Raw genomic sequence first — 25,995 nt, forward strand, 5'->3', positions numbered from 1 at the left:
AATTAAAACGTTGGCTGACACAGTAGGACTATGTTATTTCACCATTGCACTGGAATCTCCCAATCTTAGCAGGATTGTACTTGACCTCAGGTTTACAGCATGATCCTTTATAATAAAGCTATATAAGCAACGTTTTGACAGGATCCCACTTCCAGTGTTTACCCCAGTAGACAAATAAATGTCACCCCTAGTATGACAAAGGACAACCCTTTTATTAAAAGTTGTTGTGTAAAACTGGTCATATGAGGTAAACTGCCTTATCACACCCAAGAATACAGAGTGATAGGTAAGGGGCTAGAAAGAGAGAAACGGGAAGGACCTGGTAAGCCAGGTACCAGATCTAATGGCTGACACTTCCAGCCTCCCTCTGCTCAAACACATCTCCCAGACGATGAAAATAAGTAAGCCACGACCACCACATTGAGGGTGACTGAGGAGGATACAGACACACAGAACAGAAGGGATGGGCTAGGCTAGGTGGAGTGGGGGTAGACAGACAGACAGACTTAATATGCTAAGAAAGAGAGAAAAAAAGGTTGAGTGTGAGGTCACACATTGTGGTGGTCTGTGACGAAGCCACTTTACCGTAGGTGAACTTCAGGTGAGATACAGGGGAAGGATGAGTATACAGTTCTGTAAGTTACCGTCTGCTGCTCACAGAGACACAATGGGCGGGCGGTGGAACATTGACTGAGGTCATTGTCACATTGCGTCAGTGTTGTACTTACTGGAATATAGTTGCCAGCAGCAGAAGGTAAGGTCCTGTGTTCATTTTCATAACATTTTCACTCACCTCTGTGGTGGACAGACAATGTCTAAGTTCCCTATACATATGACATATCGAGCTACAGAGAGTAAGGTAAATGGGTCAAATATGTTATTTTTCTTACCCAATGCACTGGCAGTCCACAGCTTGACTTATCGCTGTCACTCTCAAGTCTCAACTTGGAGCAGTAATCAGAGAATTATACTTTCAACACCGAAATGTTTGTCTTAACTTACAGTATTCTGGTTTTCAGACTTTTTGGAGGTGTTACAATAGCAAGTCTATTTTAGACGTGGTATCTCAGATCTGGGTATATTTTAAATGAGGTGACTTCCCTATTACAAACAGATAACACATTTGATAAAACTTTGATACTGGCTATGATCTAGTTCTTGAAACAGATGAACAACTTTCTTTAACTTATTTAGAATACCTTTGTGCAACATACAAAAAGCACTACAATCATGCTACTTTGGGCATTTTTGTTGCATAAGTGACATCTAGGAGAAATGTGAAACGTTCGTCAGCCTGTGTAGGACCTGTAAGACCTTTCCAAATGTACATAGTAAAAGTGATTATAGCAATGACAAAATGTTTTTAAGTGACCAATTATTGTTCTAAATAAAAGAGGGGGAAAAGGTATCGTTGAAAAAAGAGATATCAGCAGATAATATTATCTTCAAGTAAACATTTATTTTTGGTATTTTATTCCCTGTTGAAAACAGTACAAACTGTGCAGATGTACAAAGGTTTAGTTAGTCTGGCTCTACATGTAGATGGTAGAACAACCAGAAAATGAATAATGGAGCTTTTTGCTGTTCTTCTTCTGTCGACGAGAAAATGTTAAAGTGTCAATAAAAGTGTTAGTAAAGTACTTTTATGAAAAACAGTGTTTATAAAACAGTACTTTCCTATAGACTCTAGACACATACAATGCAAGAAAGTTGCTACAGTACATCCCTAACTAATTTGATATCTTATATTTCAAGGAATGTATGTGTTAACTGAAAAGGCATGCTTGTGGTAAAGGCAATATTCTCTGGAGAATTTAAGAGGTACTGGACATCCATGTTTTGTTATTGCCGCCATGACAGATCGCTGAAAACATTAACAGTAAAAGTCAGGAGGTTAACCAATGGTTTCCTATTAGGTACCAGGGAGAGAGACTCAAGTACTTCACAAAGCAAGGAAGGAAACAACAACAGACCAACTGGTGCTGTGACTTATGCTGTAAAAAAACGGATAGGTGTCAAAAGAAGAAGTTTAAAAGTTCCTTACTAAAAAGCAGTGTCTATAATTAGCGTGTCAATAAGCAGCAGGTGCAGTAACTCACGCAGTGAGGGACTCGTCTCTGGAGAGGACTGTTCAGGAAGCTGAGCAACACTCTGCTGCAGTCCTCTGTTGTCCTACTCACTACACAGCAGCAGTGCTCTCCACTTGCTAGGCCTCAGCCCTTGACCCCTGACAAATGTCCTCCAACTCACCGTTGGGGCAAGTTTTAGGCCACTCTGCCATCACGACACAACTCTGCTCTACCTCCAGCAACCAGCAACTCTAGCACCTGGCTATAAACATGCAGCACCCCATGAAATATTTTAGCAACGTCAATGAGGTTTAAAATGGTTTGGGTATGATTGTACACTCCATAAGCAGATTGTTTGCTTCTAGTTATGAATTGATGAAGAAGAGGCATAAATCATTATGGTTTGCAATTTTTCTAGCTTGTTGCACAACAATGTAAAGAGAAGGCACAACAGCATGGGAAACCTTGAGAAGTTTGCCCACAAGCCTTGGACAGAGGTCCATCTACAGTATATTTAGAGCAGGGGATTGGGCAGACATTTTCAATCTCAAGGTGCTGGTACTCTCCACCACAAGGCAGAGCTTTACTCTCTGTCTCTCACCTCAGTCTTTGGGTACATTTTGATGCCCTTCGCTCTGACTGCCACTTCAAAGAGTAAGTATAGCAGCAAAGCACAACAGAGTTGGTCTACTGTAAACTTGAAGAAGAAATAATATTTTTATCACAAAGTTGTATTTCCTGGGGTTCTCGTACTTGCAACATGCTCCTTCGCAATAGTGTTAGTAATCATAACATTGCATTTTTGCTTCAGGCTATGCCAAGATCTACATAATGAATCTAATAGAAGGATAGGACAGACAGACTTCTCACAAAGTATTAATAAAAAAGAGAACTTGCAGGACATTTCACGATAAGTCGAGGTAACATTATAAGAAGCTATAATAGCTATGTTATGTGGCAAAAAGGAAAACACGAAGCAGACTCAACTCTTTAAAAACCTGCTTTGTGTAAAATATTGTGTGCTATAGCTGGGAACATGAAAACGTGACTCTGAATGACAACATAAGGCTGTTTGTTTATTTCCAATATTACAACGATTCTTCTCAAGAAATGTAGTTCGCTTCATGTTTTAATTTGCTTACCATGATACTTCTGAATATCATGACACTGGCAAACCCTATGACCCATAGAAATGAACAATTCATTGTTATTTTGACCTTTGGGGAATTTTGTAAAAACACACAGATGTAGTTTGTTGCTTTAAAATACAGACCAAATATCAAAAGTGCACAGAGAGAGCCATGTTGTCATCAAACACAGGATATCTTACACATCTAGATAATGATACCTGTGTGATAGCATCTGTAATCATTCTCATTTCATTAGTTATCTTCAGATGATGTACCTGCCAGTATAATTACACCAGTTTAGGATGGACAATTATGCACAATTGTGATTGTGATCAGACTTTGATAAAACATATGAGTAAGTAGTATCACCCAAGTACACAGTCATTTATGGGATGTTTAAAGCATTGGAAATCCTCCCTGGTCTTTGTGGTTGAATCTGTGTTTGAAATGCACTGCTCGATTGAGGGACCTTAACGATAATTGTATGTGTGGGGTACAGAGATGAGGTAGACATTCAAAAATCATGTTAAACACTATTATTGCACACAGAGTGAGTCCATTCAACTTATTTTGTGACTTGTTAAGCAAATTTTTACTCCTGAACTTATTTTGGTTTGCCGTAACAAAAGAGTTGAATAGTTATTGACTCAAGACTTTTCAGCTTTTCATTATTAATTAAATTGTAACAACTTCTAAAAACATGATTCCTCTTTGACATTATGGGGTATTGTGTGTAGGCCAGTGACAGTTTTAAATTCAGGCTGTAACACAACCACATTTAGAAACATTCAAGGTGTGTGTCTACTTTCTGAAGGCACTGTATGTGTGTGTGTTGGAGTGTCCGTGTAGTATGTGTGAGTAAAGTCCAGTGAGTGTGCATACAGCCAGCGCAAGAGAGTTAGTGCAAAAAGAAGGGGATCAATGCAAATCAAATCAAATTTATTTATATAGCCCTTCGTACATCAGCTGATATCTCAAAGTGCTGTACAGAAACCCAGCCTAAAACCCCAAACAGCAAGCAATGCAGGTGTAGAAGCACGGTGGCTAGGAAAAACACCCTAGAAAGGCCAAAACCTAGGAAGAAACCTAGAGAGGAACCAGGCTATGTGGGGTGGCCAGTCCTCTTCTGGCTGTGCCGGGTGGAGATTATAACAGAACATGGCCAAGATGTTCAAATGTTCATAAATGACCAGCATGGTCGAATAATAATAAGGCAGAACAGTTGAAACTGGAGCAGCAGCACGGTCAGGTGGACTGGGGACAGCAAGGAGTCATCATGTCAGCTAGTCCTGGGGCATGGTCCTCCGAGAGAGAGAAAGAAAGATAGAAGGAGAGAATTAGAGAACGCACACTTAGATTCACACAGGACACCGAATAGGACAGGAGAAGTACTCCAGATATAACAAACTGACCCTAGCCCCCCGACACATAAACTACTGCAGCATAAATACTGGAGGCTGAGACAGGAGGGGTCTGGAGACACTGTGGCCCCATCCGAGGACACCCCCGGACAGGGCCAAACAGGAAGGATATAACCCCACCCACTTTGCCAAAGCACAGCCCCCACACCACTAGAGGGATATCTTCAACCACCAACTTACCATCCTGAGACAAGGCTGAGTATAGCCCACAAAGACCTCCGCCACGGCACAACCCAAGGGGGGGGGGGGGGGGGGGGGGGGGGGGTGACAGGATGACCACAAATAGTCTAGGTTGCCATTTGATTAACTGTTCATCAGTCGTAAGGCTTGCAGGTAGAAGCTGTTCAGGATCCCTTTGGTCCCAGACTTGGAGTCTTTGACGATTTTTAGGGCCCTGACACTAACTTGTATAGAGGTCCTGGATGGCAGGAAGCTTGGCCCCAGTGATGTACTGGGCCGTACGCACTACCCTCTGTAGTGCCTTACGGTCGGATGCCAAGCAGTTGTCATACCAAGCGGTGATGCAGCCAGTCAAGATGCTCTCAATGGTGCAGCTGGAGAACCTTTTGAGGATCTGAGAGGCCATGCTAAATCTTTTCAGCCTCCTGAGGGGACTCTGTCGGTGTGTTTGGACCATGATAGGTCCTCAGTGCTGTGGACACCGAGGAACTCTCGACCCGATCCACTACAGCCCTGTTGATGTGAATGTGGGCGTGCTCCCCATCTGTTTCCTGTAGTCTACGATCAGCTCTTTTGTCTTGTTGACATTGAGGGAGAGGTTGTTGTACTGGCCATGTCTGACTTCCTCCCTGTAGGTTGTCTCATTGTCGTTTGTGATCAGGCCTATCACCGGTGTGTTGTCGGCAAACTTAATGAAGGTGTTGGAGTGGTGGGTGAATAGGGAGTACAGGAAGGGACTAAACATGCACCCCTGAGGGGCCCCCGTGTTGAGAGTTAGCGTGGTGGATGTGTTGTTGCCTACCCTCACTACCTGTGGAGCCCGTCAGAAAATCCATGATAGCGTTGCAGAGGAAGGTGTTTAATCCCAGCGTCCTCAAATCAAATTAAATGTAATTTGTCACATGCGCCGAATACAACTGCTGTAGACTTTACCGGGTCCTTAGCTTAGTCCTGAGCTTGGAGGGCACAATGGTGTTGAACGCTGAGCTGCAGTGAATGAACAGCATTCTCACATACTGTAGGTGTTCCTTTTGTCCGTGTGGGAAAGGGCAGTGAGGAGTGCAACCGAGATTGCGTCATCTGTGGATCTGTAGTGCAAATCTCTAGTGGATTTTTGTCTATGTCACACATGCACTTATCTCAATAGCAACACACCACTACAGGACCTTAGCTTGTCCCTGCATACTCTGTCTATAACTACTTCAGCCTATAGAGCTACATTCATCTGGTCTCCTTCTGGGGATTCTTGTAGTTATTATGTTGCTCTGGTGGTTATGCTGCTGGCATCACGGGGCTGACAGCTGGTACAGAATGGTCTCAGCGCTCTCTGCTGTAGGGAAACATGGTGGCCAAACAACATCAATCAGCAGCCAACATTGAAATCCAAACCAATCAATCAAACTATTGAGACAACACTGACATTCAGACAGATCAGAGTTCACATTGGGACATGGTGCGCTCATTAATAAGCATGTAATGGTTCAGGAGTGGCTTTACACTGGCTAAAAAGATGAACATGCACAATAGCTCGATAACATGTAGGAATTCGGTTTCAGATGTTCCCAGATTGATTAAGAATATCTCAGTCTGATGTTTCTGCATATGTGTGTGAGAGAGTGCGTCTGTGTATTCACTTCACACACTGCACAGTAGTGCGTAGTCTCATAGCTGTGGTTAAGCAAATCTAACATAGCCTTTTTCCTCCTGCACAGCTTCCCACCAAACCCACTCACCCACCCACTCACCCTCCCCTGCAATGAAACAGATGAGCAGGGCTCCATTGTAGTGTTTTTTCATCTGAGGGTTTCTATGTTCCTGTTTGTACGTATTGTCCTCTGGCTAGGGCACATGCCGTCTCACTCCTAACTGACCCCCCTCTAATCTCCATGTAAGGGGCGAGGGACAGAAAATGAAAGGGAGGTAGAAGAGATGGAGCAAGCGGTGTGCACATTGCAGACAATCCGTAGCTGGGGGTGGACAAGTGAGTGCACCATCAAAAAAAGATGACTGTGAGAGTGTGTGTGTATGTGGGAGAGAGAAAAAGAGAGAGAGAGAGAGAAAGCAAGAGAGCAGCATTGTGAAAACAAAACCTTGCTTGTTTCTAAAACGAGCCTGCTCTGCACCGAGCAGATTGCGTGTGTTTGTAACTCTCAATCACTTGACTTGTCCGCTCTATCAGCCACGAATCAGTATGTCACAAATGACATGTAGCTCATATCTTAACTTTGCAAATCATTAAAAGTCCACAAAAACAGCTATTTTCTCAACTATGTGTATTCAGTGTCTAAGCTAGGAGAAGAATACGAGTTGATTAGTCAAGTTGAAAGAAGAGGCAGGTCCAGAGAAGTTCCTGTGTCAAATCTAGAAATTGTTTGTGTGAATGACATAAGAGCTGGTAGAGCCGAGACCAGCCACATAATACCGTATCATACCAACTGTCCAACATTTTAACTTGAAGGTCATGCTGCCTCATGTCCATCTTACATACTATATTAATCACCCAATTCAACTTACTTGAACACTCCGGAAGTCTTTCAGACAAAGATTATTTTAGTCACACTAGAGGGGCTGGTTACACCTCAGACAACTCCTCCTCTCTGGCTTTCCACCACTGTTTGATTCAGCTTGTCTAGACGTGGAGGTGTCTGGTCTCAAAGACAGACTGAGGGCTGGGCAGTGGGCTGACAGTGGGCTGACAGTGGGATAGGAGTGGGCTTTGTGGCTCTATAACAGCATTTCATTCAAAGCTGTCAACGGTCAAACACAAAAATCAATCAATTTTCTGATCTGTGACCCAGGCACTTAAACATACTGTATAGCAGAAATGTGGAAATGTATAGCCTATACATACAATTTGACAAATACTTTACTAATTAACCTGCCCTTCACAGGTGACATCCTAGAAAACCAACCTGAAAGAAGTGCATGAGAAGTTACTTATCTTCCTTTTACCTGCCCAACAAAGAAACAGCCATCCTATTTTCTATACTGAGACCAGATGGAACCCATGTCGCTATCTCCAAACGGGAGCATCGAGGAAGTGGAGGACGGTCACATAGCCTACCTAGATGGGGAGCTGGCACCCAAGGGCCTGCGGCGCAAGAGAGAGTTTATCCCAAATGAGAAGAAGGACGCCACCTACTGGGAGAAGCGTCGCAAGAACAACGAGGCGGCCAAGCGGTCGCGGGAGAAGAGGAGGGTGAACGATTATGTGCTGGAGAGCCGCCTGGTGGCCATGAGTGAAGAGAACGCCCGGTTGAACACAGAACTGCTGGCCCTCAAACTCCACTTTGGCCTGGTGAGCCCTGCGGCCTACGCTGCCCACCAGAACAGCCTGCTACGGCTCCGCCATGCGAACACCTATAGCCCCCAGTCTCCGCCACCCAGCAGCTCAACCCAGTCCCTGGACAGGGATGTCTACTGGGGCAGGAGTCCCAGCTACAGAGACCCTTCCACCCTGCCCACTTACCACCACCGACCCTCCGTCCTGACTGGGCAACCTGCCCCTGCCCTGATCCATCCACATGCTCTACCAACCAGAAGGGGCTATCCATACATCTTAGACATGCCCAGTGTCCTCCACCCTGCAAACTCATCCTCCCTTCTCCTGCCCCCGCTTCTCCCCCCTGCCCTATCGTCGTGGCCGGGGGTTCCCCTGCTGAGGCCCACCCCTAAGAGAAGGTGTTCAGATGAGGAGGGGGAACAGCAGGTCCCAGCAGCCTCCTCCAGCGCTGCATTACCACACAAGCTGAGGCTGAAGACCCCCAGAGCTTCTACTGTCCTTAGGGATGTCAGAGATAGGGCCTCCCCCCCACTCCCGGTTTATGTATCTGACTGACCACACTGCACAGAGCAGACCAACCACAGCACTGGAACATTGACACCAAAGTTATAGCAAAGACATTATGTACAACTTAAAACAGACATTTGTTTGATTTATTAATTATTGTTTTTGCTTCTCTGCCATGCTTCTTTAGTGTCCAAGTTAACGGGATAAAATCTATTATAGCATACTTTACTGTAAATTCTGCTTAATTAGCCGGACTTTAAGTGTTTTATAGCACTGAGAGACACTTACAGTATGTATGTAAAACTCAATATGGGCAGCCAATATAATAATTTGATTTTAACTTTTTGGAATGGATGGAATTTATCTTTTCAAATTAATAAATTCCTCTTATTGTTCACTCTTTACTGATTAGCACACAAAGTGTGTGTGTGTGTGTGTGTGCGCTGCAATGTGTAGGCTACCGCGTGGGTAATGTTTATGTTATGTTGGCTGCCTGGTAGAGCAAGCACTGAGGTCTTGAAGTTGAGGTGAGGGGAAAATACCAGACATGACATGAAATGAGATGAATTTCAACATAACTTGAGACATATTCTGTGTATAATATAGGTGTGAGAACTTAGTGGTTAGTTACTTGTCCCTGCTATAACCACCACAAATGCACTTAACGGAATGGGGTATCTATGGTGCAAATGACGAACAGTCACGGACCAATTTATTTGTCTCGGGCCAACTTATTTGTATTTTAAGACCCTCGAAATCAACCTTATAAATCTTCTTATGTAGTTGTTTTTGTCCCAATGCATTTTCAGTCAAAAGCTCCCGTTAGCAACAGATGAGAACAAAGGTCCAATCAGTGTGGCCTAACCTTATTCAAAGACAACCACTGTGTACAGCGATGGGGTAGTCATTTAAAAATCATGTTCAACACTATTATTGCAAATAGAGTGCATTTCAGTAGCTGCATCTTCATCGCTCACCTTCTGTTTTTGTATTGACATGAACTCTGAGTCACTGACTGACTTGTTGAATCTTCACCTTTGTGAAATGACAAAGAAACTTCCTCTCTAGCCCGAGAGAGCAACTCTTGTGGGGAAGCTTACTCCCTGGTCGAACAGGGTGACAGGTCACCGTCTCACAGAACCCAAAACCTCTTCCACACGTCTAAATTTACTACAATCGTGAGCCGACACGGGCAAAAAAAACAGTCAAGCCATCCGTTCATCAGTTTCCGCGAATTCACAACACTTTACGGTATCACGTGTTTTCAGGTAGCGCAACTGAGTTGAAGGCAGAGTATGTGAGCGGAGCGGAGCTGGAGAAGAGCGAGGAGCAGAGCGTGCCCAAAATTGACTGGAGCATGGAAGGAGATACCCAAAGGCTGTAGTTTCGCCTTCTCGCTCAGCTCCAGTAGTACTCCAGTAGGGCCCCAGTAGCGCTCACTTCACGAGCTCAGGGCATGCCTCCTCCAGCATGCATTTGTAGTCTATTTATGTGCTGCTAATAGCCCCTTGCTTTAGCTACTGTCATGGAGTTCACTAAATGTTTTCATAAAGAAACGGATAAAACACACAGGTGCTGAATCAAGGTGGTTTACAAAGATGAGGACCAAGAGCAAGAGAGGGAGTGTGGTGACGTAGTGTCCACAACTAAATCATTATTGTGAAATCTGAAAATACACTTATCCCCAAAATATGATGGTGTACTTTTTTTGGGGATAAATGTTATTTTCAGTGTTAAAATAAAGAAAAGAGGTGCACTGATTAGGGTTTGGGAAACGGAGCTGGGGAGAGGCCCAGAAAATTCTAAATTGGACAAATGCTATACTCGAAACAAGACAACTGTCCATCTGCAACAAGGTGCAAGAGATGCAATATAAGATTATGCAAAAGGTTCATAGGACTCCCATTATATCTAATTAAATAAACGCAGAATTATCTGATACCTGTTGTAAGTGTAGGGAAAAAGGCACTCATGGCCAGCTCTTTTGGACTTTCTGGAAAAATTTAAAAATGGAGCTTGTTCACATGGCATATAAGAATGGACCCATAGCTATTTGTACTGGATGTCATTGGGAACAGGCCCTCACTTACCTTAGCACAGCTCAATCACATTTAAAACATGACTGTGTGGTCTGCAAATGCATTTTCCTTCATTGGATAAAAGACCAGCCACCGACAATAAATCAGTGGTATTTTGTGATTTTTAAAGTGTCACCTCTGGAGAAAATTTGTATTATATTTAGGAACAAGATTTCTATCCAATTTGGGTAACCTTTTTGTACATTTATCCCGCTAATCTTTCAGATACCCTAAGAAGTGTCAATATAAAAAAGTGTGAATTTATGGGTCAACTGGACCCTGGTTGCTTTCTTGTAGAAAATAAATATATTGTTGTATAGTCCTATATACCCTGTTAGGGGTATACTACACATTATAGCCAGACATTTGGCAACAGTGTTAAGTAAGGAAAATAAAACAATTATATTCATGAAATTAATGAGAAGTCATGAAACACTTAGAGCAGAGAACTGAAAGGGAATGTATAATTCATATTGTTTTTGTTTGTTATAAGTTACCTTATTTCATTTTGGAATTCAAATAGATATCTACAATTTGATTATGTTGTTGACCTGAAACAAAGAAAATTATATAACATTTATTTTTAAGATAGTGGCAAGTAAAAGTATGTGAACCCTTTGGAATTACCAGGATTTCTGCATAAATTGATCATACAATTTGATCTGATCTTCATCTAAGTCACAACAATAGACAAACCGTCTGCTTAAACTAATAACAAACAATCATACATTTTCATGTCTTTATTGAACACACTGTAAACATTCACAGTGCAGGGTGGGAAAAGTATGTGAACCCTTGGATTTAATAACTGGTTGACCCTCCTTTGCCAGCAACAACCTCAACTAAATGCTTTCTGTAGTTGCGAATCAGACCTGCACAACGGTCAGGAGGAATTGTGGACCATTCGTCATTACAAAACTTTTAGTTTAGCAATATTCTTGGGATGTCTGGTGTGAACTGCCCTTGAGGTCATACCACACCATCTCAAATCGGGTTGAGGTCAGGAATCTGACTGGGCCACTCCAGAAGGTGTATTTTCTTCTGTTGAAGCCATGTTGTTGATTTACTTTTGTGTTTTGGGTCATTGTCCTGTTGCGTCACCCAACTTCTGTTGAGCTTCAATTGGCAGACAGACAGCCTTTTATTCTCCTGCAAAATGTCTTTATAAACTTGGGAATTCATTTTTCCGTTGATGATAGCAAGCTCTCCAGGCCCTGAGGCAGCAAAGCAGCCCCAAACCATGATGCTCCCTCCACCATACTTTACAGTTGGGATGAGGTTTTGATGTTTTTCTCCACACATAGTGTTGTGTGTTCCTTCCAAACAACTCAACTGTAGTTTCATCTGTCCACCAAATATTTTGCCAGTAGCGCTGTGGAACATCCGGGTGCACTTTTGCAAACTTCAGACGTGCAGCAATGTTTTTTTTGGACAGCAGTGGCTTCTTCCGTGGTGTCCTCCTATGAACACCATTCTTGTTTAGTGTTTTACGTATCGTAGACTCACCAACAGAGATGTTAGCATGTTCTAGAGATTTCTGTAAGTCTTTAGCTGACATAGGATTCTTCTTAACCTCATTGAGCATTCTGCGCTGTGCTCTTGCAGTCTACTTTACAGGACAGACACTCCTATGGAGAAAAGCAACAGTGCTGATCTTTCTCCATTTATAGACCATTTGTCTTACCGTGGACTGATGAACATCAAGGCTTTTAGAGATACTTTTGTAACCCTTTCCAGCTTTATGCAAGTCAACAATTCTTAATCTTGGGTCTTCTGAGATCTCTTTTGTTTGAGGCATGGTTCACATCAGGCAATGCTTCTTGTGAATAGGCAATGCGTCACATTTTATTTGAGTGTTTTTTATAGGGTAAGGCAGCTCTAACCAACATCTCCAATCTCATATCATTGATTGGACTCCAGGTTAGCTGACTCTTGATTCCAATTAGCTTTTGGAGAAGTCATTAGCCTAGGGGGTTGACATACTTTTTCTACCATACACTGTGAATGTTCAAATTATGTATTCAATATAGTCAAGACAAATACAATAATGTGTGTGTTATTCGTTTAAGCAGACTGTGTTTGTCTATTGTTGTGACTTAGATGAAGATCAGATCAAATTGTATGACCAATTTATGCAGAAATCCAGGTAATTCCAAAGGGTTTTCTTGTCACTATATATCCCCCTGAAAAACATCACTTTCAAAAAGCAAGCCGAGAACTACCCCTCCATTTTTTTAAAACATTACTTTATTTCTTGGTCGGGATGAGGTTTGTGCATTAGACGTAATACATTATCACAGCATATTGTCTAAATACCTGGCCTGTCGATACTGTTCTTCTCAGACCATATTATATTTAAAAACTCGAGCTTTGATAACAAAATAGACAGTTGGTGTAGCACTTGCGAGGCATAGCTGAGCCTAAATTGAAATAATTTGCAAATAATTCGTTTTTTTGTTTTACTGGACTGATGGTACGTACCTGCGTCTGATGGTCATGGTGCTTTCAAGACAACTGGGAACTCTGAAAAAATGAGGTCAAATCATGACGTCAGTGAACTTCAGCTCGTTGAGTAGGAGCTCTAGAAACATACCCCAGTTTCCGAGTTGGATTACAGTTCAAAGCGATTTTCCCTGTCGGATCTCGTTTCTTCCGAATTCCCAGTTGTGATGAACGCACTGAAGTCAGTGATTTCCAAATTCGCAGTTCCCAGTTGTTTTTAACACGGCATTAGTCTCAGTGGAGGGAGGGAAGAGAGCAGCAGAGGGTCCGCATCTCATGATACTTGCTCCCGATCCTTCCTTTCTTCCGGTGAGACTGACCAGAGAAAGGGGACACAGTCTTCCACCTGATGGCGAAAGTCGACTCGCACTGCATCTGCAGGCACAAATTCATGTTGTTCCTATGACCAGGGAAAGTGTAATACTCCTCGATATTAAAATATACACGAGTTGTTAATAATAATAAAAATACAGGGCTGTCGATACTCGGCTACTCATTCATTGCAGCTGCAGCGCGAGTAGAAGTAGAGAGAAGCGCGTGTTATGTTTTGTAATAGTGTTTAATAACAACACTGTTGAACAAATGTAGATATTAACTCATTCATAAAAACAGCATCTCTTTGTTGTATTCTTTGACAGTCTCTCGCTGGTCATGGTTTTAAAAGTTATGAAATCTCACATAGGCTAGTATCAAACTTAGTTGTGGCCAGGGTCATGGTAGCTGTTCTATGTAGGCACGGGCAACAAAATTATACATAATATTTTTGAGTAGATATTTTCGCTTGTTTTTATGAGTAGATAAGCTGGAGTAAGCGGTTTGGATGTGGTCAAATAAATTGAGTGAAGATGATATAAATACAAATATTATATTAAGTTGATTGAAGTCAAACAGATTTATGAAATGGTGTTATTTTAACTGGATGATTAATCATATGATATATTCATTTAGACCAACTCATATTGGTTCACATTTTTACTTTGGTTTTACTCGATCAGATCACCTAAGAGAAAAGGTATAAGGACACCAGGAATCCTTGAAAACCATTGATTTTGGTTTGCAAAACAGTTCTTATTTAACAGTACAAAAGCAGTTCAGAAACAGCAGCTATGATTCTCAGAATTATTAGTTGACAAATTATTTCAATCAATAATTGCAATCAACATTTCAGGTAGGTCCTGATTGCTGCAGGTTGGCAAAACCGTAGCATTTGGAACTAGAACACTAGCAATAATAGGATCTCTGCTGGCAGAAGCATCGAATTAGAAGAGATAGAATGTAACTCCACAGACTTCATAAGGACCTAAATATTCCCATAGTAACCATGGCTAACTACAAACATGGGGACTCATGGAGGCTCAAATAGCTCGTGTTTGCACTGTGAGGTATTTCTCTAAATAAAATGTTGCCTACAGGGCAAAAATAATGAAAGAAAAAGAGATGACAACCCCAATAATCATGTAATCTTAACACGTTTACTAGTTTCTTCCTATAACATTTCTCTATTCACAAACGCTGCCGATCGATGCCACCTATATTACTTTTGTAATATTTTTTTTTAAACCATAAATGATCTAGTTTAGAGGCTTTTTTCAAAGTTCCCATAAAAGTTCCCAGTAGAAATCCGTTAAAAATAAACTACAATGCTTTGCAGGTAGATTTCAGTGATGCAGGTAGAATTGTGACATTATAAGAACCATATCATGTAGACCAAAGGTGGGCAACTCCAGTCCTCAGGGGCCTGATTGACTGACCTTCATGTCTTAAAGCAGATGTGGGCAACTCCAGTCCTCGAGGGCCTGATTGGCTGAACTTCATGTCTTAAAGCAGATGTGGGCAACTCCAGTCCTCAGGGGCCTGATTGACTGACCTTCATGTCTTAAAGCAGAGGTGGGCAACTCCAGTCCTCGGGGGCCTGATTGACTGACCTTCATGTCTTAAAGCAGAGGTGGGCAACTCCAGTCCTGGTTGGTCTGATTGACTGACCTTCATGTCTTAAAGCAGAGGTGGGCAACTCCAGTCCTCGGGGGCCTGATTGACTGACCTTCATGTCTTAAAGCAGAGGTGGGCAACTCCAGTCCTGGTTGGTCTGATTGACTGACCTTCATGTCTTAAAGCAGAGGTGGGCAACTCCAGTCCTCGGGGGCCTGATTGACTGACCTTCATGTCTTAAAGCAGGGGTGGGCAACTCCAGTCCTCGGGGGCCTGATTGACTGACCTTCATGTCTTAAAGCAGAGGTGGGCAACTCCAGTCCTCGGGGGCCTGATTGACTGACCTTCATGTCTTAAAGCAGAGGTGGGCAACTCCAGTCCTGGTTGGTCTGATTGACTGACCTTCATGTCTTAAAGCAGAGGTGGGCAACTCCAGTCCTCAGGGGCCTGATTGACTGACCTTCATGTCTTAAAGCAGAGGTGGGCAACTCCAGTCCTCGGGGGCCTGATTGGCTGACCTTCATGTCTTAAAGCAGATGTGGGCAACTCCAGTCCTGGTTGGTCTGATTGACTGACCTTCATGTCTTAAAGCAGAGGTGGGCAACTCCAGTCCTCAGGGGCCTGATATTGACTGACCTTCATGTCTTAAAGCAGGGGTGGGCAACTCCAGTCCTCGGGGGCCTGATTGACTGACCTTCATGTCTTAAAGCAGAGGTGGGCAACTCCAGTCCTCGGGGGCCTGATTGGCTGACCTTCATGTCTTAAAGCAGATGTGGGCAACTCCAGTCCTGGTTGGTCTGATTGACTGACCTTCATGTCTTAAAGCAGAGGTGGGCAACTCCAGTCCTCAGGGGCCTGATTGACTGACCTTCATGTCTTAAAGCAGAGGTGGGCAACTCCAGTCCTCCAGGGCCTGATTGGCTGACCTTCATGTCTTAAAGCAGAGGTGGGCAACTCCAGTCCTCGTGGTTCTGATTAACTGACCTTCATGTCTTAAAGCAGATGTGGGCAACTCCAGTCCTCGAGGGCCTGATTGGCTGACCTTCATGTCTTAAAGCAGATGTGGGCAACTCCAGTCCTCAGGGGCCTGATTGACTGACCTTCATGTCTTAAAGCAGGGGTGGGCAACTCCAGTCCTCGAGGGCCTGATTGGCTGACCTTCATGTCTTAAAGCAGGGGTGGGCAACTCCAGTTCTCGAGGGCCTGATTGGTGTCACACTTTTTCTCCTTCCCTAGCAAACACAACTGATTAAATCAAATTGCAAAATTCTAAACTGAAGATCATTATTAGGTGATTATTGGAGTCAGGTGTGTTAGATGTGGCTGGGGCAAAACTGTGACACCAATCATGCCCTTGGGGACTGGAATTGCCCACCCCTGGTGTAGACAGACCCTGGTAGAATTTAAAAAATACATGTAGTAAAATGATGGAGACTTGATTACACACAGGTGGATTATATTTATCATCATTAGTCATTTAGGTCAACATTGGATTATTCAGAGATCCTCACTGAACTTCTGGAGAGAGTTTGCTGCACTGAAAGTAAAGGGGCTGAATAATTTTGCACGCCCAATTTTTCAGTTTTTGATTTGTTAAAAAAGTTAGAAATATCCAATAAATGTCATTCCACTTCATGATTGTGTCCCACTTGTTGTTGATTCTTCACAAAAAAATACAGTTTTATATCTTTATTTTGAAGCCTGAATGTGGCAAAAGGTCGCAAAGTTCAAGGGGGCCGAATACTTTCGCAAGGCACTGTACCTTGATGAAATCTCAAAATTGATTCAAATGTAAAACTGATTCAAATGTCAGTATTTCAAACATCAACCATATGGAAACCAAATTGACATGATATTTTACAATGATATCCTTAATTAAAAACACCTATTTTGTATCTTTGTATACAAAACACAACACTAAATACCGTGGCAGTGAACCTTTAAATCACACTTTGAAGAATAAACGTGTCTTCCTTAACCTCTAACTTATTTAGCCTAGATCCTTGCAGAGGACAGATCAGGGACAGGGTTCCAGAACGCAATGTGCTGGAGCCCCGCCTCTCGGTGATCATCCCCCGGTAGGCAGAGGCAGGTCCAAGCACAGATCCTGTGCCCCAGGCGGCTTCAACAACAACAAGAGGCAGGCCTGTGGTAGAGGACACTGTTCCTGACCTACTACCAGAACAAATGAGCTAGGATGGACGTAGTCAATATAACTATTTGTTCAGCACTTTTGAAATGTACAGCGACAGAATTCAGAACATGGGCCGTTCTTACAGTATTCTCGATGTACACCAAGTCAGAACCGTAGGATAAATCAAGGGGGCATATACACAGAAAATGAAAGCTCTTACAATATTCAATGACTACATTTCTCTAAAACAGAATATAGTTTACAAGTGCACCACCAAGTCAGAACAGTACGCTAAGTTAAGAGGTGAAAAGGGACCAAATAATTAGGGTGAGGCGCATAGGCTACTAACAGCTTTCTACACAACATACACTTAATATGACTTTCTTAGCTACATTATACATATCTCCCTGGCATATTACATCATTACAGCATACAAGACATTTTTGTACTGACCTTGTTGTTCTGTACTCACTTGAACAGGAAGGTGGCGCGACAGTCCTTCTTGTAGGCTAATTATGTCATCAAATTTTGTCATCAAAGTCTTCTAAGGATTTATGGTGCTTTGAAGACAACTGGGAACTCTGGAAAAAAAACAAGGTAGAATCATGACGTCAGTGATCTTCAGGTCGGAGCTCTAGAAAGACATCAGAGTTCCCAGTTGTCTTGAACTCACAGAAGTCTGAGATTTCCCAGTTTCCAGTTCCCAATTGTTTTGAATGCGGCAGAAGTCATGCTGGATTGACAGCATGGCCAATGTATTCAACCTTTTCTGGCCCATGGTGTTATGTGAATGTTTATACTTTTAAGCTTGGTAAAGATACCCTTAAACACAGACTTGGACCACACACCCACACCCCTGAATAGCAAGCTAGTGATTGCTTTGCAACGCTTGCAGTTAGCCACTGATTCCTTCCAAACCAGCCATTATTGAATTTGCGATTTCCAATGGCCCGATGAGCACCGATACCTTTATCTATAATTTCATGAAAAGGATTTGCCAGTAGATTGTCGTCTTGATTCATGAAGATGACTGCTTGTCTAGCTTGCTAGCTAAGATTTTGAAAGTTTGATGTTGACATGATTAGTCCAATCAAAGCTACGGTAGATATAACGTGATTTGACTTCATTTTATCTTTGGCCAATGACCTTTGAGAATCCTTTGATAGGCATTTCTAATGTAAATCTATGGCAGCACCCAATGGCTTGAATTTTAGAGCTCACCCCGTAGATTTTGTGGTGATGTAGTGTCCCCATGAGTGACAGAACACTGAGCCAATCACGGCACAACTAGAGGACATTACCAACCCCTACTCTCCCTATTTTTGGCTGGCTGCTCCACCATCACAGAAAACACTGAGCTAGGCTGAACATCTGCATTTTGGAGCTGCCTTACTCAAGAATGCAGAAAAGAGACCATGTTAGTATGCAGCTTTATTAACTCAATGTTTGTTTGTTTTTTTAACATTGTATGCAAACTGATATGTGACACGTATTAATACCAAAATAACATGCAAAACAGCACCAAAAAAAAGATATATACAGTACCAGTCAAAAGTTTGGACACACCTACTCATTCCAGGGTTTTCTTTATTTGTACTTTTTTCTACATTGTAGAATAATACTGAAGACATCAAAACTATGAAAAAAACACAATTGGAATCATGCAGTAACCAACAAAGTGTTAAGCAAATCAAAATATATTTTATATTTGAGATTCTTCAAAGTAGCAAATCTTTGCTTTGATGACAGCTTTGCACACTCGTGGTATTCTCTCAACCAGCTTCACGTGGAATGCTTTTCTAACAGTTTTGACGGAGTTCAACCCTGTCCCTAGGGGTCCACCACCCTGCAGCGCCCCAACCCAACACACCCCACTCAGCTTTAGGATCTTACTGAAATATTGATTTGATTGGTTTTGGGTATGTTAGGCCAAAGATAGAGTGACAGCCCACAGGACAGCAGACCCCCAGGGCCAGGACTGAGCAGCCCAGCAGCTAAGGATTGCCTAAATAGGTATCTCCCCTGACGTGGGCATGTTTTCAATAAAGACCATATAAGGCATCCAGACCTTATGAAAATTCAAATGCTTGGTCAAATGCTTGGTTACACAGTTTCTTCAGAGAACAGTGTCCAGTATCAACATTTCCAAGCAAACAAAAACAGGGAAAACTGAGAATATGTAGACATGCTGAGATAAAAGAAGATACTCTTTGCCAGAATTCAGACAGCCTTCACAAGACCGTAACATATGCAAATGTATCCTCTTTTGTGTTTTACACCTCCAGAAGATATTTACATTTTCGAGTGCATGTAAATCAGTTTCACTGGCATATAGCAACGTTCTATGGATGGTCTTAAACTGCAGTCATTTATGGGCATTCTAACATATCTGTATCCATTCATCATCATCAATAGCTTCTACCAGGTCTTCCTCACATTTCTGTTTTACATGTTTTGTGTCATCGGGAAAAGCCTCTATCAACCCTTGATACAGTTTGCAAATCAACTTTGGAGGTTTGTCAGACTGCCTTAAAATAGCATCTGGCTTGTTCAGTGTTTTCTGCACAGAGTGAATAAAGTGTTGTATCTGCAAAAATTCACTTCAGCTCTGTCACAGACTGGTCTTCCCTGGCTGCCTGACCTCAGCTCTGTCACAGACTGGTCTTCCCTGGCTGCCTGACCTCAGCTCTGTCACAGACTGGTCTTCCCTGGCTGCCTGACCTCAGCTCTGTCACAGACTGGTCTTCCCTGGCTGCCTGACCTCAGCTCTGTCACAGACTGGTCTTCCCTGGCTGCCTGACCTCAGCTCTGTCACAGACTGGTCTTCCCTGGCTGCCTGACCTCAGCTCTGTCACAGACTGGTCTTCCCTGGCTGCCTGACCTCAGCTCTGTCACAGACTGGTCTTCCCTGGCTGCCTGACCTCAGCTCTGTCACAGACTGGTCTTCCCTGGCTGCCTGACCTCAGCTCTGTCACAGACTGGTCTTCCCTGGCTGCCTGACCTCAGCTCTGTCACAGACTGGTCTTCCCTGGCTGCCTGACCTCAGCTCTGTCACAGACTGGTCTTCCCTGGCTGCCTGACCTCAGCTCTGTCACAGACTGGTCTTCCCTGGCTGCCTGACCTCAGCTCTGTCACAGACTGGTCTTCCCTGGCTGCCTGACCTCAGCTCTGTCACAGACTGGTCTTCCCTGGCTGCCTGACCTCAGCTCTGTCACAGACTGGTCTTCCCTGGCTGCCTGACCTCAGCTCTGTCACAGACTGGTCTTCCCTGGCTGCCTGACCTCAGCTCTGTCACAGACTGGTCTTCCCTGATCCTGCTGAGACCCCTGTCACCATCTGATCCTCCTAAGATGAAGTATGACAAAGAATTACATTGGTGTACATTTATACATTATATTATCCAAGAATAGTGGTTCAATAATTAAAATAACCATTATTCACAGATCCCAGACTGTAGCTTTAAGCTGCTGTCCTGTAGCTACTGTAGGTCTACCCACCAACTCAAGATGGAACTTTGTATCATTCACTGATATTGTTAATATACTGCAAAATTCACCTGAGTGCCATAGATTGGTCTTCCCTGGCTGTCTGACCCTGCTGGGACCCTGTCACCAACTGATCCTGCTAAGGCCTGTTGAGCAGTGTTGTGTACTGACTGTGCACTAGAGGGCTGCATTTTTCATGGTGCGAGCGGTCAGACAGACAACTTCAGGATTAATATTTTTTTTTTTTCATAGATTATTTGGAAACAGTCCTCTTTCTGCTTTGTATGTGTTAGCCTACCTATTGTATTAAAAGCACATTTTTCGCATTATCCACACAATTTGCTGCTTCAGCTTTAGTAGTCTACCTCTCCTAGTTGGGCATGAGAGTTCAAATGCGGCTAGTAGTGTCTAATTACTGACACACAAAAAAAAAAATGCTTGTTGAAAAAAAATTGTATGAGGCATTTAATGGCTACAGTTTACACTTGTTTTGTTATTTCAGGAAATGTTTTTTTTTTTTAGAAAAGGGGAGTTTTATTAAAGTACCAGGCTACTAATATACAATTGCACTAAATATGATTTGATTCATGCAAGATTTTAAAACCCAGAAATCTTTAAAATGACATTCAGGAGCATAAGTTTTTTTTTTTTAATCATTGGAATACAATATTGGAATGGAATATAAATAATAACATTGGAATTGAACATTTGAACATTTAATAACAATAACTTAACTAATTAATTTAGTGTAACATTGATGTGGCAACTCTCTTATGCTCTGCCATTGCATGATTCTAATTTATACATAGGTCACAAGTAAGGCTATCCCCAGTCAAATTGGAGGACAACTCATGAGCACACCTCCTGCACTGCTCACGCCTAATCCATTCCCCACATGTGACTGAAAACAGGGGGAGAGATGCCAATTGAAAGCTCTCGCTTAAAAACGTAGCTAGCTATCTAGCTGTATGACTTGAAATGCTATGTAAAATAGCTAAAAGCAGTCCCCCCAGGATTCCCCGATTCTGCGATCGCATAATTCAATGCAAAATCAACCTATATTATGCGAGAGCTCGCGATTTTGACCAATCCCCGTACTTTTAGCGCATGAAAGGGACCAATCAAAAGCGGGTTTGTAATTTTGACCAATTACTGCACTCTTACCGTGGAAAATGGCCCAATCCAAAAACACGTCAACAAAGTTTCCCCCTGGCCTGCCAGCTAGTGATGGGCATTCCGGATCTTTTCAGTGAGCCGGCTCGTTCTGCTCAGCTCACCAAAAAGAGCCGGCTCTTTTGGCTCCCAAACGGCTCTTTAAAAATATGTTTGATATTATTTCAAGTCAAACAGTTTGCGATAGTTTGGTGTTAAAACAACTCTAATTAAATAGTTAAATGAAATCATACTCTACCTTAACCACAATGTATTTAAAAATGCATTGGTTTGTTATGAAAGAATGCTATTAAACATTTGCATTTAATGCATCACTTTTTAATGTATATAAACAAAGTGCATATAAATGTAACCATTCAAAACGAATACAATCTGAACAGCATAATAATAGAAAATTGCACCATATCAAAGAAAAATAAATAACAATGTGCAAAACTGCAGCATCCCACTTAAAACATTAAACTGGTCCCTCTTTTCTCTCTCTTCTTTACTGCCATGTTATAACCAGCAGCACACAGCAATGCTGACCATATTTTGCTTTGATGAGAGATTTGCATTCAGAAATGCAAGCTACCTCACTATCGAGGGGCAGATGCGGTTTCTTCTCTCAGTAATTATTTGTCCCGTTTTCAAGAAGACCCTCTCAGAGGGAACAGATGTGGCCACTATGCAGAGTCTCCCTGTCATGACTTTAGTAAGCTGTGGGTAGACAGAGGCCTTGTTCTTCCACCAGCTCAGAGGATCTGCAGATCTTTGGAGGAGTGGCTCCTCCAAATAGGATCGGACCTACATTATGGCATCTGCTGAGGGATTCCTTCGTGCTGCATCCCCAGTTGCTCTCTCATCAAACAGCATCCAAACAGCAGACGTTTGTGGCAGTACTGCTGGTGTTTCTGCTCCATCTGATCCCTCTTCTTCCTGTTGCCCTGGTGCCTGAGCCAGCTGACTGCTGGGGCTGTCCCTCCCTGCTGCTGAGGTTATTATTTGAAGAGCCTCATCAATCGCTCTGGCATCACAGAAGGCTAACTTCTTAAACCTGGGGTCAAGTGCAACGGTTTCTGATAGCACGTGATTATATTCCATTCTGTGGAACTTTCTGTCCATTGATGAACATAGGGTGTCCATCAACTCTGTCACATGTCCTGTGGTTACATTTGCTTCTCTCTGGCGGCTGGCTGTGATTCGCTGCAGACCCTTACACAGGAGTATCATTTTTGAGCTGTCACATAGTTGTGTCTACTGATACTACATTCTCATCTACTGCTCATATACATATACAGTGGGGCAAAAAAGTATTTAGTCAGCCACCAATTGTGCAAGTTCTCCCACTTAAAAAGATGAGAGTGGCTTGTAATTTTCATCATAGGTACACTTCAACTATGACAGACAAAATTAGAAAAAAATCCAGAAAATCACATTGTAGGATTTTTAATGAATTTATTTGCAAATTGTGGTGCAAAACCATTTCCAAATGGTTTTGGAAACTATAGAAAGTCAACAATCAACAGTCACTTTGAATCAGCAAAGCATATGAGAATGTCAGAACAGTTCCCACAGCAGCGACAGATCACCATGACTCAGGTGGTAACAGGGAAGACTGTGGCAAGCGCTGAAATAATCAAGATAAGGGGTGTTTTACTCAAACTTTTACTCCGCTAAGCTTGGCTTTAGTAGGGTGGTGGGCACTTTGCTCTCCCCAGTCTGACCTTGGCTTTAGTAGGGTGGTGGGCACTCTACTCTCCCCAGTCTGACCTTGGCTTTAGTAGGGTGGTGGGCACTCTGGAAGGGGGAATGGGAGTTGCATCTCGTGTTGATAGCAAAGCCCCAAGCCTGATGGAGAGGAAAGGTGTGTGTGAATGTGAGTGGATTATGACAGAGCTGTTTGTTCAGGGAAATAAACAAAATAGAGTACTTTAGATGTTTCAAATTATTTTTTGTATTATGTATTCTGTTTAAAATCATCCTAAAACTGACTACATATGACTTTTTATTGCTTTATATGAAATTAACGTGGAAAAAAAACAGCGCAAAATGTATCGCAGAATTTCAGAAAAGCTGCCACAAAATCAAGCATTTTTGTCTGCAGAAATCACAAAAAAAAATGTAATCCTGGAGGGACTGTTAAAGGATATAAAGCAACATGAACTGCAAAGCTATCAGTCACAAGTGGAAACATTTACAACTGCAAACAAGTTACGTTATATATTATGTATTTTATTTCAGATGATCTGCTAGTAAGGTTGCTAGCTAGCACTTCTAGCAGCTTATAATAACTAGTTAGCTGGCTAGCATTTACTGCTAGTGAAGTTGCTAGCTAGTAAGTTAGCGTAAACTAGTGCTAAGTGGGCTAGTCATTATCTAAATGACTTGAATAATCACATTCATAACCATAAAGGGGGGGAGGCGAGTTGCCCCCAACACACTCATCCAACATATTACTACTTTACTCTAAAATTATCTACATTTCTCTCCAAACAAGTGGATTGTTCATCTCAAGACTTTCCTACTTGTGTATTTAAAAAAACAATTATAGATCTAACTTCATTAGAATATATTTCAAAATGTCAAAACAATAAGGAAATGGAAATGTACTTCCTAAATACTTTACTGCATTGCCTAAAAATAGGCCTAAATATTGATCACCCATGTTTTTCTGTCTGAAAATCTTCCCACTCCTAAAAGGTAGGCTATAAAAATAGCTCAAGAAAAAGTGCATGTCTCACCTACTCTGCTCTCTTCAAACTTACATCTAGTATATTGGCAGACATGGCTTAATATAAGGGCCATGTGAGAATCTCTGGTACTTTCTTAAATTATTTTTGCGCATTTGATATTGCCTGTAGGGCACAAAATTGCTGGGACCATGGCTGACAAGTGAGCTGCGTCACATACGGCTAAAATAACATTGCGGGACTGCAGTTGGGTTCGGGACCAGTTTGTGTGGTAGCGGGTGGGAGTCAGACAGAAAACCAGTAGGTGCGGGCTTAGTGGAGTATAAAATGTAATATGAAAAGCTGCGGTTGAAGGCGGGAGCGGGATGAAGAAACTTTGCACCATGACAGTGAGGCCTGTAACTTTAGAACTGTTTATTACTGTGTCAGTGTGAAAAGTAGTGAATTAGCTAGGGAAACTGACAGATCAATAATGTTACATTGCCATACTGACTAATAAAAACTCACATTGCACTGAAAAAAAATGTCAGAATATCAATCTTCAATCGTTTGATTCTGAATCAGAGTGGTGAAAGGGGGTTGCCTTATTCATCCACATCTTCAGCACCTGAGGGGCAGCACAAGAAAGTTTTTACCTTGTCAGCTCAGGGATTCGATCCAGCAACCTTTTGGCTACTGGCCCAACGCTCTAACCACTAGGCTACGAAACATTAGCTAATGTTGCATGTCTGCAAAATTATAGCTGATCTACCACACACAGTTTTTTTTAAAACAAAAATTGAATAATATGTTACATGTCAGTTACAATACTAGCTCAGCACTGCGAGTAAATACTAGTTTCGTTTTTTTTTCTGTTACGTTAAACAGCAGTTACCTTGCCAGTCAACTAAAGAGTAGCCAGTTTCTGCTCTGCTTGCTTTTACAAATCAGTGAAAGAGCTCAACACATACATACTAAACTATGCTCAACTCTCCCGTGCTGGTCCAGCCAGCCTTCCAGAAGGTTTGCCTTCACACAGCCTTCCAGCTGAACACTCCAAACAGCCTACCCAACCGATCGGAGGCGTCCGCATGATCCTAAAGCACACTGTTGTCAATTTTTGTATCACATTGCAATTACAACACTAGGAGGGACAAAAATACAATTTCAGAATGTGGGGGGGACATGACCCCTCTATTCCCAGTGAAAGTTGCACCCCTGGATTTCATAAAATATTTGTTTATCAGGATCGATTTACACAAAATGCTGGCTGTGCAATATAGTTAGCTAGACAAAATGAAATAGACAGCACTGTTTTATCAAGCTAGCTAGCTAGCAACGAGCTAACCAAGCTAGCAACAAACTTGCTAGCTAGTCAGCTCGTGTTGAACAATTTCAGTTGAAACTGATCAGAGAGAGTTCTGGGTTCACTTATATGTTTTACTTTTGTTTT

The 25,995-nt window shown here is 42.4% G+C and overlaps 1 protein-coding gene across 1 annotated transcript; it reads left to right on the forward strand.

Annotated features, from left to right (window-relative positions):
• The first annotated feature begins 432 nt into the window (after positions 1-432).
• On the forward strand, positions 433-8,982 carry nfil3-4 (nuclear factor, interleukin 3 regulated, member 4). The gene is made up of 2 exons (XM_021603821.3): positions 433-754; positions 7,692-8,982. Exon 2 carries the CDS (start codon positions 7,799-7,801, stop codon positions 8,636-8,638), a length of 840 nt encoding a protein of 279 aa, XP_021459496.3. The 5' UTR covers positions 433-754; positions 7,692-7,798; the 3' UTR covers positions 8,639-8,982.
• The last annotated feature ends 17,013 nt before the right edge of the window (positions 8,983-25,995 follow it).

This window comes from Oncorhynchus mykiss, chromosome 5 (genome assembly GCF_057628025.1).
Source record: "Oncorhynchus mykiss isolate SJ-2025 chromosome 5, ASM5762802v1, whole genome shotgun sequence".
Taxonomy (NCBI): Eukaryota; Metazoa; Chordata; class Actinopteri; order Salmoniformes; family Salmonidae; genus Oncorhynchus; species Oncorhynchus mykiss.